A 15,155-nucleotide genomic window follows, 5' to 3' on the forward strand; every position below is an offset into this window, starting at 1 on the left:
TGTCACCGGTCCCCGCCCGCGGCACTGGGGCCCGCAGGCCCGGAGGCCGCCGCACCCCCCGTGGTGCCCGGCCAGGCCCGCTCCGCACCGTCCCGCACCGCCCCGGCGCTGACAGCCTCGCCCGGCCCGGGGCCGCACCGCCGCCGGCACCCGCACGGGCCTCGGAGACCGGCGGCCTCGCAGCGCCCTGGCGCGGCCCCGCCGTGCGGGCACCGGCTGCCCGGCCCGGCCCGGCCCTGCCCGGCCACGCCGCCCCGGGCTGTGTCGGGCCCCGCGCAGCACCGCCCCGTGCCCGCTCCTCTCCCGCGGCCCCTCGCCCTGGCCCCGCCGCCCCCCTCCGCCCGGCCCCCGCGTACCGGCAGCTGGGGGGCCGCGGGGTCCCTGCTCCTGCACGACCCGGAGGGGAGGGCGGGACCCCCCCCGGCCCGCGGCGCGGGGGCTGCACGGGGACGGGCAGGAGCGGCCGGTCCCGGGGCACGGGGAGCGATGTCGCCACGGTGTCCCCCGTCCCCGTGCGGTGGCACCGCGCTCCGGCATGGAGCGGCCCCGGGGGCGGGCAGGGGCCAGGGGCTCCCCGGGGCCGGGCCCCGCAGGGCTGCGTGGTGGGCTCGGAACGGGGCTGTGCTGCGGTGACCGCGGCCGCGATCCCGCGTGGGCGCTGGGGTGGGAGCTGGAGGATGTCACCGTCCCGCGCCCGTGCCGTGCTGCTCGGACCCCTGTGGGCTCCGTTGCTGATCTCCATGGGCTCCGTGCTGCCCTCACCCCTGCAGGACCCGCTTGCTCCGCTGGCTTGGTCCATCCGATGGCGATGGCGAGGTCTCGTCTTAGTTCAGCGTTGCCATGACCGAGGCCTCCAGGAGGTGGGCATGGGCTTCAGCGTGTGGCCACCCCCAGATGGCACATCTGGGTTGGCAGCCACACCCTGGTGTCACCTGCCGGGGGAGTCCTCTGCAGCCTCAGCTCCAAACCTTTTCAGTGCCTAAGGAGAGGAAAAAACATCTTACACAGAGATGGATCTCTATTTTTTGCAGAAAAGGCCAGAGCAGCCTGGGGCAGGAGACGGCCTGTCCCTGTTTTGGGGCTGTGGGGGCTTGGAGAGCAGTTTGAGGCAGAGGTCTGTGGGCAGATGAGTGCTGAGCTTGTGGGGCATGAGATTCGGGAAGTGTAGACAGCACTGAGAGGGGTGGCAGGGTGAAACACGGGGCTGCCAGAACCGTGGGAAGGCAGAGAGCCAGGGCTTCACGGAGGAAGGCCATGAGGGAGGAAGCTCTTCCTGCAGAGGGGAATTACTCCACTTCTCCACATTATGTTGAACCTTTTCCCACTGTTGCCTCCAGCTAGACTGTGGGTAAAAGAGGTGCTCCAAGAGGCATTTCAGGCTGGGTGATGGTCAGAAAACCAGGCTGGCACAGCCTGAGACAGGCACATGACCCCAGGTTCATAAAGACCTGCCTTATTTGCATCCTGGTGCAATTAAAAACAGACAGTTTGAGTAGCGGCCTCATCCTGCAGCTGCCTCACCCCATCCCTGCAGGAATCGCACCCAGAGTTGCATGGTGCTGACTGGGAGAGCTCTGCATCCCACCATCGCATCCTCCGACATGTTACTGCTTCTGCCCCATTTAATTAGAACCTTTAAAATCTTCAGGATGGGATAATTTACACCAAAGGACTTTAAAAGGTGGTGGTGAAAAATTCTGCGGCTCTCATGTTCCAGGGAAATGGAAAAGTCTGGGGAATGAGGGGCATTCTCCATCAGGGAGTGGAGCTAATCAGGCACCAGTCATGGACTAACTTGAAGAAATGCCAATGGGAATGATCTGTCGCAGCGAAAATACGATAAAGAGCCCTTGTTGGTAATTCCTCAAGGGAATCAAGCCGGGCCTTGTGCTGCAGGGGGAGCTGGGGACTCCTTTACCTCCCCTCTATCCTGGGGACACATCCCCCAGGACCCCCCAGCTGTGGGCAGCCCCAGCTGCTGCCTCGCCTCAGCATTTCCTCCACACCACCTTCCTGGGCAGCAGGACTTCTGCCGAGCTCCACAGGTCCAAGGGCACCCATGAGCCCTGAGTGCTCAGGGTAGCCCCGGACATGTGTGTGTCCCCTGCCTGCTCTGGTCCCCTGGGCCACCAGGGCCTGAGCGCTCAGCTCTGACCTGGCCTGCAGTACTGTTGCTGCTGCTTTTGTCATTACTGTTCCATTTTGTGTCCTTTTTTTATTTATTTCTCCTCTCCCCGCTGTTTTTGGGACAGAATCCACATCATTGCCCCCTCCCCGACCAGAAACCAGAACATGTTGGCTAACACAACCAGCTGGGCATGGCACACTCTGCTCCTGCCAGGCTGCTGTGGGGGGACCCTGACCCTTCTGGGAATCACATTAGTGCCAGCCATGGTTGAGCAGTTGAGCAGCCAGGCTGACAGGCATCTCTGGATGAGCTGGGACCATGGAGCCTTCTCCTCTGGCAGGGTGGTGACAGCTGGTGGCAGCAAAGGTGGCCTGTAGTTCCTGGCACCAGAAGAAGAGGAATGAGGTGATGCCTCATGTGCTCCATGTCACCTCCATGTCCAGGGCTGGTTCTTCCCTGGACACCTCAGCTTCCACTGGGAAGGTGGAGCTGTGACTGCAGAGCCAGGGGATGGATGTCTCATTGGGAGGAACAGCGTGTCCATTTCTATGGGGTCTGGAGATTTCTCATTGAGTTTCTTGGACTTTTCTGAAGAAGGAACCTTCATGCTGCTCCCTCGGAGGTGGGCAGAGCTCACCTGGGTTTGGCTGGTGCAGTGGCACTGTGGAGAGGTGTCACCTCTACCTGCAGCCCTTGTCCTCCCACATTCCACGGGCTGTCCCACTCCGACAGCAAACACTGGTAGCATGGGTGGCAATGCACATAGAAGGCGACGGTGTCAGAGTGGCTGCCTTGTCCTTCCTGCTGGCAGTCGGGGACGGGGAATGGTGGGCAGGGAGGCCAAGTGCTGCAGGGCACACGACAGGCCAGGCTGCTGCCTGCTTCCTGCTGTGCAGCCCCTCTTCCCCCTGCTCCCCAGGGGACACGGCGCTCAGGAGGGACATGGGACAGAGTCCCACCTCCTGCGAGAGAAACTGGATCTGTTATGAGTTCAGAGGCTGACATTTTGAACCCAGCTGCTGGGGCCAAAACAAGGCTGCTCCTGCCTCGGGAAGGGAATTTAATGGATTGATATTTTGGGTGGCTTCCTCTTGGACCATCCAAGGGAGTTTGGGATTGGCCTCTTCCTCCGGATCCACTCCAGGTCTCCGCACTGGCTGAAGTGTGTATTGCCCATGGTGAGCAGCACAGACAGGAGTCAGCAGGCACACGCTGTCTCTGCTGCCCTCCTCCTCCTCCTCCACATCCCAGGAGAAGCACTGGGCTGGGAGAGCACCGCTGACGGGTGAGAATGTGGGATCACCAGGATAAGGCAGGGAGGAACCATGTTGTGCCTGGGAGCCAAGGGAATAGCTGGCAGCCAGGGCAAGGCCAAAGTGATGGAGGGGAGGAGAATACAGTGGGTGAGCAGAGGTTGGGGTACCAGGGGAGCCCCAGAAATCAGGTGAGGAACCCTGCAGAGCTGGCAGGGGTGAGAGGGGTGACCGCATAGAGCCCTGGCCCCACTCCAGCCCTTTTCAATGCAGCACGAGGCTCTGGAGAGTAGCTGGCTATGGGCAGACCAGGGCCTGCCCCTGCTCTCAGGCTGCCATTCCAGATTCCAGCTCCTTTAGTGTCTGTCCCTCAGCCCTGAGCTTCTCAGGTCCGGCCCCGGTAGCCACCGGGGGGGCTCCTAATTATAACAGCAGACAAAGAGCTGGGCTCTGACCGCAGTGCTGCATCTGACAGCCTGTGCCTGGGGACGCTGGAAGTGCTGCTGGCAGTCCTGGCAGTGGCCAGGCTGTGTGGGGGCTTGAGGCCCCCCAGGAGTTGGAGGCTGGAATGGCTAGCAGTGCCCAGCCTCAGGCATCATCCCCAGGCTCCTGGCTGCTGCTGCTCTGCCCGCTGAGAAGCCCCCATGGAGGCTCCAGATGGCCTTGGCTTGGGCAGGACAAGGGTGGCCAAGGAAGGTCCAGTTGGGAGCAGAGGTGGAGCAGGAACATGGAGGGGGCTGAGGCAAGGAAGGACACAGGGGCTGAACCAGCCCCACATCTCCCACAGGCACCGAGTGGGCAGGAGTGTGTCCCAGCATGTCCCAGCGTGTGCCCCAGGGGCATTCCTGTGCTTCTCCCCCGTCTCTGCAGCAGGAGCTTGGGGTTTGCCAGAGCTCTGCCGTGCGCAGAATGGAAGGTGCCACCTCTGCGGCAGCTGTGCGCAAACGAAGCTGCTATTGTAACACTGGCCAGGGCACGCGTACACACAGCTGCCTGCCAGGAGGACATCTGCCTCCGCTCACCCTTCCACTTGGCCTCAGTCCTGCCCTTTGAGGCCCTTCACGTTCCCCCTGGGAAGTTTTTGGTGCGCTGGCTGTGCTGGAACTCAAGCAGGTGTCCCCCAGCCCTGGGATGCTGCTGGTTTGGGTCTGGGTGCCTCATCCCCTGGCGCAGGAGTGCAGCACGGTGCCTGCTTCCCGCCTGGTGCTGCTGATATCCCACCCTGACGAGTCACTGTGGGAGCTGCAGGGTGGCAGCTGGGACAAAGTCATCAGGGGACACGGGGATTTCCCCTTTTCGTCTCCAGGCAGCTGGGTACAGGCAGGGAACTGCCATCTCTTGGAGACCCTGACAGAATGTGACAGTGCAGCCCGAGTGAGTGGGTTCCCGCTCTGGAGGGTGACAAGGCTGGTGACAGCTCCCCCAGGATGTTCACAGCTGCAGGTACTGGTGTCCCAGCGCTGTCACGGAACTGGTGTGAGGAGCGGCGGATAACACCACGGGCACCGCCGAGCCACAGAGGGCCCGGCCACCCACGTCCCCGGGAATGGCCCCGCTGCGGGGCGAGGGTCCCGACTACAGCACCTCGGCAGAATCTCCGGCTCAGGTTGTGCCGTGCTGGATACGGCATCTCCATGGAAACCCCCGGCTCGGGCGGTGCGGGCTTGGGAGATGCCATCTCCACGGAAACCGCTGCGGCGCCCGGATGCGGCCGGGATGCGCCGGGCACCGGGTACCGCGGCGGGAGGAGCGGGGTGTTAGCGCGCCCCTGGTGCGGGGCGATGGCGGCTGAGAGACTCGGGGAGCAGGGACCACCCCTGTCCCCGGCACGGGACGTGTTGGGGAGAGCATTTCTGAGCCTGACGTTCCAAGCCCAGCCTTGCCTCCCCTGTCCTGTTTGTCCCGCACTGTGCCAGGCTGAATCTCTCGCCTCCGTCCGGTCGGGAGGCGGTGCTCAGACCCTCTCGCACCCCGGGGAGTGGAGCTCGGGCCCATTCTGGGGAGGACCGTTTCCAGCCCCTGGGGGCTGGAGGTGTTCGGGGACGTGGACATTCTCTGATCCCAATGGGCAAAGGTACAGGACCCCAGGGATCCACCCCGGGGATCCAGGGGTGCTCCATGACGGCCTCAGTGCTCGCATTCATCCTGAGCTTGGGAAGCCAGAGGGACAAGATTTCAGCTGCAGAAACAGCCCAGACGAAATATTTTACAGGTTATTTATAGCCTGCATTTAAAAAAGATAAAAAAGAAACAAAAAAACCCCAACCCCCCCCAAAAAACAGCGACCAAAAGCCTTTTGTTTGTTGATTTTAAATCTGCCTTTTACTCCATCCCGCTCCCACTGGCCTCCCGGGACGCCGGGCGCAGGAGCCCGGCTGCACCGGCAGCTCCCCGGCGCTGAGCGGCCCTTGCTCTCGGGTGGGTCCCTGCCCCGGGGGACCTCGCGGTGGCCGTGCTCGTCCCGAGCGCCACGGCAGCGCCGCCGGCCCTGCCCCGCTGCCCGCCGCCCGTGTTCCAGCCAGGCCGGGCGGCCCCGGGCCCGGATTAGCCCCCGCTCCCCGCTGGCACCGGGAGCAGCTCGGCCGCCCTTGCCGCGGCTCGCTGCTCCGTAAGCCCGGCTTTGACGTAGCCCGGAAAGTAGGCCAGTAAGAGCAACCGCAGCCGCTCGCGGCTCTCGGGGGACGCGGCGCTCGGGCTGCCGAGGGAGGGCTGCGTGTTCGCACCGCGGCTCCGGGGCTCCCGTGGCCCACGCGGTGGCCGGCGACAACAGGGCTTTGTCCAGGTTCTCCTCGACTCGCACCCTGGCTGGCAGCCTGCGGCCGGCCCTGCTGTCACGGGGAGAGCGACGATCAGGCTGGGGAAGTCCCCGCGGGGAGCCACCCCAGCCCGCAGCCGTGCTAGGTTCCCCGGCCCGTTTCTGTCCCCTTGCAAAGGGCTCTCGCCCCCTTCCTCGCCGAACTGGGAGGCTGCAAGTGGGCATCCCTGGCATCCCCCTTTCCTGCGGCAGGCTTGGAATGGGTTATCAATTGAAAAACCCCAATCTGCTGTGCCCAGTGAATCCATTTCTGCAGAGAAGTCAGAGTGCGAAGTGTTGCCTCGATGTGGGGGCTCCAGAGAAGCCTGTGCTGTAGCAGGAGCCTGGAGGGGCGGGGATGACAGCACCAGTGGCCACCCCGCGCCAGGGTCCCTCCTGTGCAACCCAGCAGCTCATGCTAATGCTGTCCCCGTTTATTTTTGAAGCATCTCTGGATAATGGAAGCCCCAGTTCAAGCCAGTCCAGTTCACTGCTGCCGTTCCTCACAGGATGAGGCAGCTCCAGATGTGTGGCTACAGCTGTTCCCTCCCACGCTGAGCATCACCCCCACTCAGGCTGCCAGACCCACCAATCCTGTGTGAGGCAGGGATCCGTTCAGGGATCTGCACCTCGGCAGGTCTTGTCGCTGCTCCAGGTGATCCAACTGTGACAACTGCAGACCTGCTTGCTCCAGGTCTGAGCTGGTGTTACACCTGCCGGCCTCGGTCCTCTGCAGGATCTGAGCACTGCCCTGGTGCCACCATCTCCCCGGCCCTGGAGGGAGCATCGCATTGGATCTGGGGAGGTCCCAGGTCAGGCCGGGGCAGGGCCAGACCTTGCGGGGCAGTGCTCCCCTCTTCAGGGACACAGGCGACACCACGCACGGCAGCAGCATCCTTTGCCGTGGGGTGGGCCAAATTCGGGGGCTGAGGGCACGTGGGGGGCTTCCCCTCCCTGCAGGGAGGCAAACAGCAGGTCAGCACCCCGCAGGTCCTGCTGAGCCCGAACCAGCTCTGCTGTAACAGGCCCCCCGGACCGTTTCCAGCCCGCGTACCCTGAGCATCCCGGGGCTGGAGCCGAGGAGGCGGGCTGGGTGCTGGAACAGCCCATCGTGTCTAGCCAAACACTGTCCGGGCTGGGGAGGAGGAAGGCAGAGCCATTGGCCAGGGCACGCGAGGGAGGGCCCCTGCAAGAGGGACAGGGACAGCGGTGCCGCAGGGATCTCCTGGCCTCAGTGGCCGGGGCGGCTCTGGGGGACTGCAGGCAGGTGGAGGCGCTGGCAGGGGACGCTGCCTCCCCCTCTTCAGGACGCTTCACCTTTTATTAAAACAAACACGACCCCCCCGCCCTTCACATCTCCGAGGCAAAGGTTTCCCATGGCAGAGGGACGCAGGCTCTGCTGGGGCCACCATCCTCGCGAAGGGCTCTCGGCATCACGGCACGAAAATGCTCTCTGCTTCCTTTCTTTTTTTTTTTCTCCCCCAAGCAACACAACCGTGGCTCCATCACAGGCCAGCGCCCTCTGACTCCCCGGCCCCGGCTGCTGCAGGGGCCAGAGGCACTCGGGATGGGTCCCTGGCAAAGCTGCGAGACCTGCCCCACGTCAGCTCCCAGTCCCCTCCCAGCCTAGGAAGGGCCGTGCGGGAGTCTCGGATAGCCGCAGCCAGCACGGACGGTGCCTGCGCCCCGACCCCACAGCACGACCCCCGTTTCCTGCTCTGACCCAGGGCAGAGGAGAAGGGCGGCCCTGGGGACAGCCCGTGCCCAGGGCGGGCTGCAGTGCCAAGGGGGGAGGAGGCGTCCTTGACACGAGGGACGTTTCCTGGGATCAGCAGCAGCTCCAGCTCCTGCGCTGGGGCCGGGAAGTGTTTCTCCAACTGGTGCTGAGCACAGGCCACGCTGTAAGTCAGGGGAGAGGCCTGGAGGGTCCCTGCCCAGTCCGTAAGGCTCTGGCACATCCCTCCAATTGTGCTGAATGCACCAACCACCCCCTGAGAGGCACCTCACTGTCACACTCTGAGGGCTTGCAGATGGGCAGCAGGAGTGGCGGCTGCCCGTGGACAGAGCCAGCTCCCAGGACGTGCAGAGCAGCAGAAGCACCTGACAGAGCCATTGCCAGGTGATCAGGTTTATTAGGGCTGAGCAGGTACCTTGGGAGTGCAGGTGGGATCTGAGAAACACTCCTGAGGCCAGGCTCAGCATGACAAGGTGGGGAGAAAGCCCCTTTGGCCAAGATTTAAAGATCTATATAGGTACAAAAATGGGGATGTAAAAGACAAAGGACAGGATGTTGGCAGCTATTCCAGTCCCTCACCATGCACCTAGATGTGCCCCACTATGAACTCCTGACCAAGCTCTCGCCCTCAACTCAGCCAAAGCACCTGACCCTGCATGGACCCCAAGGAGAGGATGGAGGGCCCAACCTAGCCCTGGACACTGCCAAGGCAGCCATGCAGACAGCACAGGAAGGGCAGCCCTGGGTTTTATTGCAGAGAAAGAGGTAGAAGGAACTGGACAGAATCAGGAGCTGCTGCTGCTGCTGCTCCTGGTTCCTCCACTCACTCCAGTTTGAGCCCCCAGGCTGCAGACAGCTACCGTGCTCTGCAGCACCAGGGCTATGCCTTCTCCCCAGGCACAGCCTTCCCCTGGACACAGCCTTCCCCTTTGACACAGCCTTCCCCCTGGACACAGCCTTCTCCCCAGGCACAGCCTTCCCCCTGGACACGGCCTTCCCCCTGGACACGGCCTTCTCCCCAGGCACAGCCTTCCCCCTGGACACAGCCTTCCCCTTTGACACAGCCTTCCCCCTGGACACGGCCTTCCCCCTGAACACGGCCTTCTTCCCGGGCCCAGCCTTCCTCCTGGGCATGGCCTCCCCCCCAAGCCTGGCCTCGCTGCCAGGGGCTGTGTCGGGGACGTCCTCAGCCGAGATGGGCTGGATGATGTGGCCAGTGCGGGTGATGACTCGAGGGGCTGTCAGCTTCTGGAAGGCCCGCTGAGTGTTCCACGTGGGGCCCACGGGCGTCCGCATGCTCTGCTCAAACTGCTGGTGCTGCTCGAAGGGGAAGGGCAGCTCGCTGACCTGTGGGGACATCACAGGGGTAATGGCCCTGAGCCACCCAGTCCAGCTTTTTCAGCCTATGCTGCTCCCAATGCTCACTGCTTCCCACTTGTCCAGGACCCACTCACACTCTGCTTCCCTTTCCACTGCCAGCAGAGCCCAAGAGGGCTGGAACAACCACCACCACCAAGGGAGCAGTACTGTACATCCCTCCTCCTTCAGTTCTGAGCTGTTTAAGCTGGAGGCTAAGCTTTGGGCAGGGATTTCAGGCAGGGATTGTGGACGTTTTGGGGAGGATCACAGGAATGCCCCAGGCTTGCCCAGGTGCTGGAGCTCTCATGGAGACCAGGTGTGCCCCACCTGATGTGCTGCCGCGTGGATGTTGCGCTTCTCACTCATGATGACGTGGGGCAGGTGCTGGTCCTTCCGCGGAGGCACCGGCGGCGGCTTGATCAGGAACCTGTAGGCACATCAGGGGTCAGGGCTGGCACGGGGCTGGGCGCAACCCTGAGCTCTCCCCCACTCACCTCTTGACCTTCCTGGCGCTGGGTTTCAGGCCCGTGCCGCCCCACTCGCCCCAGCCTGGCAGCACCAGGTTCACCGGCTGCGGCTTCCCCGCCTCCTCTGCCTTGCGCTTCTCCCGGCGGAAATCAGCGACCACATCATCCCCAGCAAAGGCCTCCGTGATCATCCCGCGCTGCTCGATGCCACCCTCCTGCACGAGGACAAGTCTGAGTGGGTTTAACGGTTACTGGTGGAATTTGGAGAGATTGGGACAAATTGGAAGGCACTGGGAGAGGGTTTGTGGGTACTGGGGAGAGTGGGAAGGGGGTGAAAGCTACTGGGCATTACTGGAGGGGGTTTGGGGTGTACTGTAAGAGGGTTTAGGAGTACTGGGAGTTACTACTTTGGGGCTTCTAATTACTGGGAGGAGGTTTAAAGTTACTGGTTTGGGGTTACTGGGAGTTACTGAAAGAAGGTTTGGGGTTACTGGAAGGAAGTTTAGGGTTACCAGGTGAGGGTTTGGGGTTACTGGGACTTAAAGGTTTGGGCATTACTGGATGGGTGTTTTGGGTAGTGGGGAGCACAGGGGAGACACGTCCCACTCACCTCCTCCTCCAGGACTACAGGCAGGCTGGGGCAGTCCATCACCTGGGGCTTCCCATCCAGCACAGCCTCCAAGCTGATCATCTTCCTTTTGGCCGGTGCTTTCTTGGTATGTCTGTCCCCAGCTCTGCCTTCCTCCTGCTGCTGTGCTCGCTTCCCTGCTCTCAGGGCTACCAGCTTCTCCTGCTCTTCCACAAGCTCGTCCTTAGCCAGACTCTCCACATCCTCCATGGTGTGCACGCGGCGCAGCTGCTCCGAGAGCAGGAGCTGTTCCTGGGCCTGAGGGGGAGGCTCTGGCCCTGTGCTCACCAGCTCCTCAGCACAGACTGGGAGAACTGGGCTGTCCCCCAGCTCCTCAGCACAGACTGGGGGAACTGGGCTCTCCCTGGGCTGCTCACCACCAATCTCAGTCTCATCAGCACCTACATGTTGAGGGTAGAAATGGTCACTCCACAGAGCAGAGAGTAAGAGCAGCTGTGTGAAATCAGCCAAAAACTGTCCCCAGATCCCCCTCCCTTTGTCCCAGCCCCCAGCACTCCCAGCCCACCCAGCTCTGGGCCTTGAGCTCCTCACCATGGTCTCTGCCCTGCCCCTCAGGGCTCCCTGCCCGCTCCCGTCGCTTTTGCTCGAAGTCTTGCAGCAGAGCTTCTTCTTCTGACAGCTCCTCTTCCTCCTCCTCCATCTCGTCCTTGCTCTCCACAGCACCAGGCACTATGTCATCTCTTGGACCCTCCTGTGCCTCAGGCTCTGGGGCCAGGCCACTGGGCTTGCCCAGCATCCAGGGATTAGCCCCGCTGGGCATGGGCAAGGCTGTGGTGTCCTCCTCGGGCACCTCACACAGCTCCTCCTCGGGGGGCTCCACCTGCACCTTCTGCATCAGCTCCTTGTTCCTGGCCAGCTGCTCCTGCATGGCCTTGCGGGCCTGGGAGGCACCGAGAGGCTCTAACATAGGACAGAGAAAACATTCCCAACCTTCCCTGCCCACCTCAGCCTACCCCCCTTCCCCAAGCAATGCTGAACACCCTGTCATGGCATTCCAATACACAAATGGGATTATAAGAGATAGAGAGACTTTATACTGTGGCTTGGAGGGACAGGACAAGGGGGAATGGCTGAACTCTGACAGAAGGCAGGGATAGACAGGATATTGGGAAGAAATTCTTTCCTGTGAGGGTGGGGAAGCCCAGGTAGAGATTCCCCAGAGAAACTGTGGCTGCCCCATCCCCAGAAATGTTCAAGGCCAGGTGCAACTTGGTCTAGTGGAAAGTGTCCCTGCCCATGGCAAGGGGGTGGAACTGGATGGGCTTTAAGGTCCCTTGTCACCAAACCATTCTGTGGCTCCATCTCACCTCGAGGTCATACTTAGCCATAATGGCCCTGGATCGAGCCCATTTTCCTTTGTTCTGATGCTTAAGGCTCATCCGCTCCTGTGGGAAGAGAAGCATCACACAGAGCTCCCCAAGGAGCAGGGCCCTCCCGAGGGGTGAGGCAGAGGTGCCAATGCAGCACCTGCATCCTGAGCTGCTCCAGCTCCTCCAGCCGTGCCAAGGCGGCCGCAGGGTCCGATTTGTGCAGCTGCTCGAACTCCTTCAGGGCCTGGCGCCTCCGGCTCTTCTTGAGCACGCGGTGGTACCTGCGGCACAGGGGCGGCTCAGAGCCGGGCAGGCCACGGGCGAGGCAGGGCCGCCCTGCCCTCCCAGCGTGCCCAGCCCAGCTCAGAGCCGGGCAGGCCACGGGCGAGGCAGGGCCGCCCTGCCCTCCCAGCGTGCCCAGCCCGCAGCCGGGCAGGCCCGGGGCAGGCCCCCTGCCCTCCCAGCGTGCCCAGCCCAGCTCAGAGCCAGGCAGCGGCCGCGCCGGCCCTCCCAGCGTGCCCAGCCCAGCTCAGAGCCAGGCAGGCCACGGGCGAGGCAGGGCCGCCCTGCCCTCCCAGCGTGCCCAGCCCAGCTCAGAGCCGGGCAGGCCATGGGCGAGGCAGGGCCGCCCTGCCCTCCCAGCGTGCCCAGCCCAGCTCAGGCACAGCCTCACTTCTTGCTCTTGATCTGCTTTGCTCGCCGAGCCTTGGCCTCATAGTAGGACTGCACTGCCCGGGCCTTCTGCAGCTCTGCCCGCCGGCGTCGGGCCTGCCAAGGGCAGGGGTGAGGGATGGGGAGCACGGGGTGAGGCATGGGGCCAAGGAAGAGGCCCGAAGAGCCAGGCCCCAACGGGGTGAAGCCTCACCTCCTCCAAGCTCATGGCCTGCACTGAGGCCATCTCCTCAGGTGTCAGCAGCGGGTCTGTGATGGGTTGCTGTGTCTTGTGGAGCAATCCAAAGATCTCCTGCTCCAGTGGAGTTCGGGCCTGTTGGGACAGTAGACATGGCAAGAGGATGAGGAGAACTGCAAGGGCCAGTGCTCCCCTGGATGTCCCCAGCCATTCTCACTGCCCCCAAGTTGGTCTGTGGAAGGCCCAGAGAAGAGTCCCCCTGCCTTGGGGGACTGAGTGGTCACAGCCCCACTCGCAGGTCCCACACCACAGCCCTTGGGCACTCTCCCAGCCACGTGGCCAGGTGAGGGCAGGCAGAATTCCTCCCACATTAGAAAAATGGCCTCCTAGCAGCCAGGCAGCGCTGACCAGGGGGCACCACACAAGAAGCATGGAGCAGGAGTTCCAGGCCACACAATGCCATGTCCCTCCAAAACACAAAGGGACTTTTGGGCAGATCAGTGTGAGTGACAGGTTTGTTGGGAATTCAGCAGGGGCTGCCCCTCTCTCACCTGGGCTTCCGACAACTCCCAGGGATAGCAGTGGATTCCTGCCAGCAGCACAACCCAACAGGAACTTGCATTCAAACCCAAACATATCCCTCTTTTGTAAGGAATGTTTCCAGGCATGCAGGATTTGGCAAACCAATCCCCTCTGTCTCCTATGCCATCCCCTATGGCCAAGGCATACTTCCATGTGCCTGGCCCTGAGAGGCTACAAGGAGGAGAAAGGACAGAGCAGGCTCCAAACCCTCTCACCTGGCTTGTCCCAGATGGAATTTACACACCTGTGAGACAAACACAGACTGTCCTTCTAACCTTCCCAGGCTTGGTGGGCACCTGCCCAGTGTCACCGCTGGGCTGGGCCTGCCATCACTGCCCCCAGCACAGCCAGGGGACATCGACCTGCCCTAGCTGCTCCTGGAGCCACCCTGGCTGCCCCCTCAGAGCCACCCAGCCTGTGACCCACAGTGGCCACCTTCCACGCCGAGGTGACTCTCTCCAGAGGGGTGACAGTGGCGATGTCCTGCCGCAGGGGGAACACCAGCTGCTCCGCGCGCCGGTTCTGCAGCACCACCTGCTGCCACTTCCCCACGTCCTTCGAGGTGGTCACGTAGGCGGCCTCCCTCACCACCTGGAGGGGAACACGATGGGCAGAGAATGGTGATGCCGGCGTCAGGGAGGAGCACGGGGGTCCTGGGGGCTCAGCTTGGACCCCCTTGGCTCCCTGCACTCACCCTCTTGGCCTCCTCTTTGCTCAGTGGCAGCTCCACCGCCGCCTTCCGCTTCACTCTGGCCAGCTCCTTCCTCACACTGCCCAGCGTGGACTTGGGATGAATGGGCTGCAGCAGCTCCGACAGGACCAGCTTTTCCCCAGCACCTACGCACAGGTGTGGCACTGCCAGGTGAGGGAGCTGTCCCAGCCCTCACAGTGGCTCTCGGTGGGCAGCGCCACACCAGATCCCCGAGCCCTGCTCAGCTCCCTGCCTCACCTTTGCAGGTAACATTGAACTCAGACACCTGCCCGCTCGCCTCCGAGCGCTCCGCTAGCTTCCGCCTGCGAGACAGAGACAGAAAACAACCCCAAAGGTTCCTCGTATTCCCCCGGTGCTCTGGAGGGTTTGGGGCCGGTGCCGAGGGCAGGGGCCGAGAACCGTCCCCCCTGCCCCCCTTCCTGTGCTGCCTCGCGATGCGGCTGCTGCAGGAGCCCCCGGGCCTAAACGCGGGACGCCCGTACCCCCCACTCACCGCTTCCGTCCGGACAAGGCGCTGATGGCCTCCAGGAGCTGCCGGTGCCGCCGCTCGCCATCCTCCTGCCACACAGCACACGCGGTCACAGACCCAACCTGGCAGAGCGCGGGGATGGCCCCAGCGCCCGCTCCCACGTGCTCCTCGGTGCCCCCACGGCACCGCCCGGGCGGGCCCCGGGCCCGACATCCTCGGCCCGATAATCCCGGCCAGGCCACGCCGTCCTCCGCTGCGCCCATCCCGGCCAGAAGAGCGCCCAGAGCCCCGCAAAGTGCGGTGGAGGCCGCTCGGAGAGTCCGTCGCACTCTTCCCGGCCCCGCTCACCCCCTCCTCGCTCTCGCTGCCGCTCCCCGCCGCCGCCGCCGCCGGGTCCTCCTCCGCCATGGCTCCGCACGCCGGTACTGCCGCAAAGCGCCACCGAGTGTCGCGCCGAGCGCTCGCGCCCTGCCGCAAAGCGCGCCCCTATGACGTCAAGGTTGCCATGGCAGCGGGTCCGGCGGGCGGGGTGGGAGAACCGGAGGGGAGCGAGGGGGGCCCGGGAGGGAGCGGGGCACGGACAGCGCCGTCCCGGCCTCGGGCGGCGCCTCCGGGGGCTCCGGGGCGGCTCTGGCGCTCCCGGGACGCCCCCGGCTCGCCGAGCAGCGGGAGCTGGCGGTGCCACCGCGGGCCAGAGCAGCTCTGAGGGTCTTCGCTCCGTCCGTGACCCTCGTCGGTCCCTCCGGCCCCAGGGATTGCAGGATTCGCTGTTTCCCCCTGGGACGCGCCAGTGAGCTCGGGGACGGAGCTGCCGCACCTACGGTTCCTCCCAGCCGGCCGGACCCGG

At 63.6% G+C, this 15,155-nt stretch overlaps 1 protein-coding gene across 1 annotated transcript; it reads right to left on the reverse strand.

Annotated features, from left to right (window-relative positions):
- Window positions 1-7,746: 7,746 nt before the first annotated feature.
- On the reverse strand, window positions 7,747-14,815 carry UTP14A (UTP14A small subunit processome component). Its single transcript, XM_030967530.1, is given in 15 exon segments — window positions 7,747-8,930; window positions 8,985-9,257; window positions 9,597-9,696; window positions 9,764-9,951; window positions 10,347-10,765; window positions 10,917-11,265; window positions 11,693-11,770; window positions 11,853-11,976; window positions 12,369-12,463; window positions 12,561-12,680; window positions 13,563-13,718; window positions 13,822-13,964; window positions 14,077-14,141; window positions 14,333-14,397; window positions 14,657-14,815. Coding segments are annotated over 15 exon segments (2,721 nt in total). The 3' UTR covers window positions 7,747-8,543.
- Window positions 14,816-15,155: the final 340 nt, after the last annotated feature.

The sequence above is a fragment of the Camarhynchus parvulus genome, chromosome 4A, assembly GCF_901933205.1.
Source record: "Camarhynchus parvulus chromosome 4A, STF_HiC, whole genome shotgun sequence".
In the NCBI taxonomy this organism is placed as follows: Eukaryota; Metazoa; Chordata; class Aves; order Passeriformes; family Thraupidae; genus Camarhynchus; species Camarhynchus parvulus.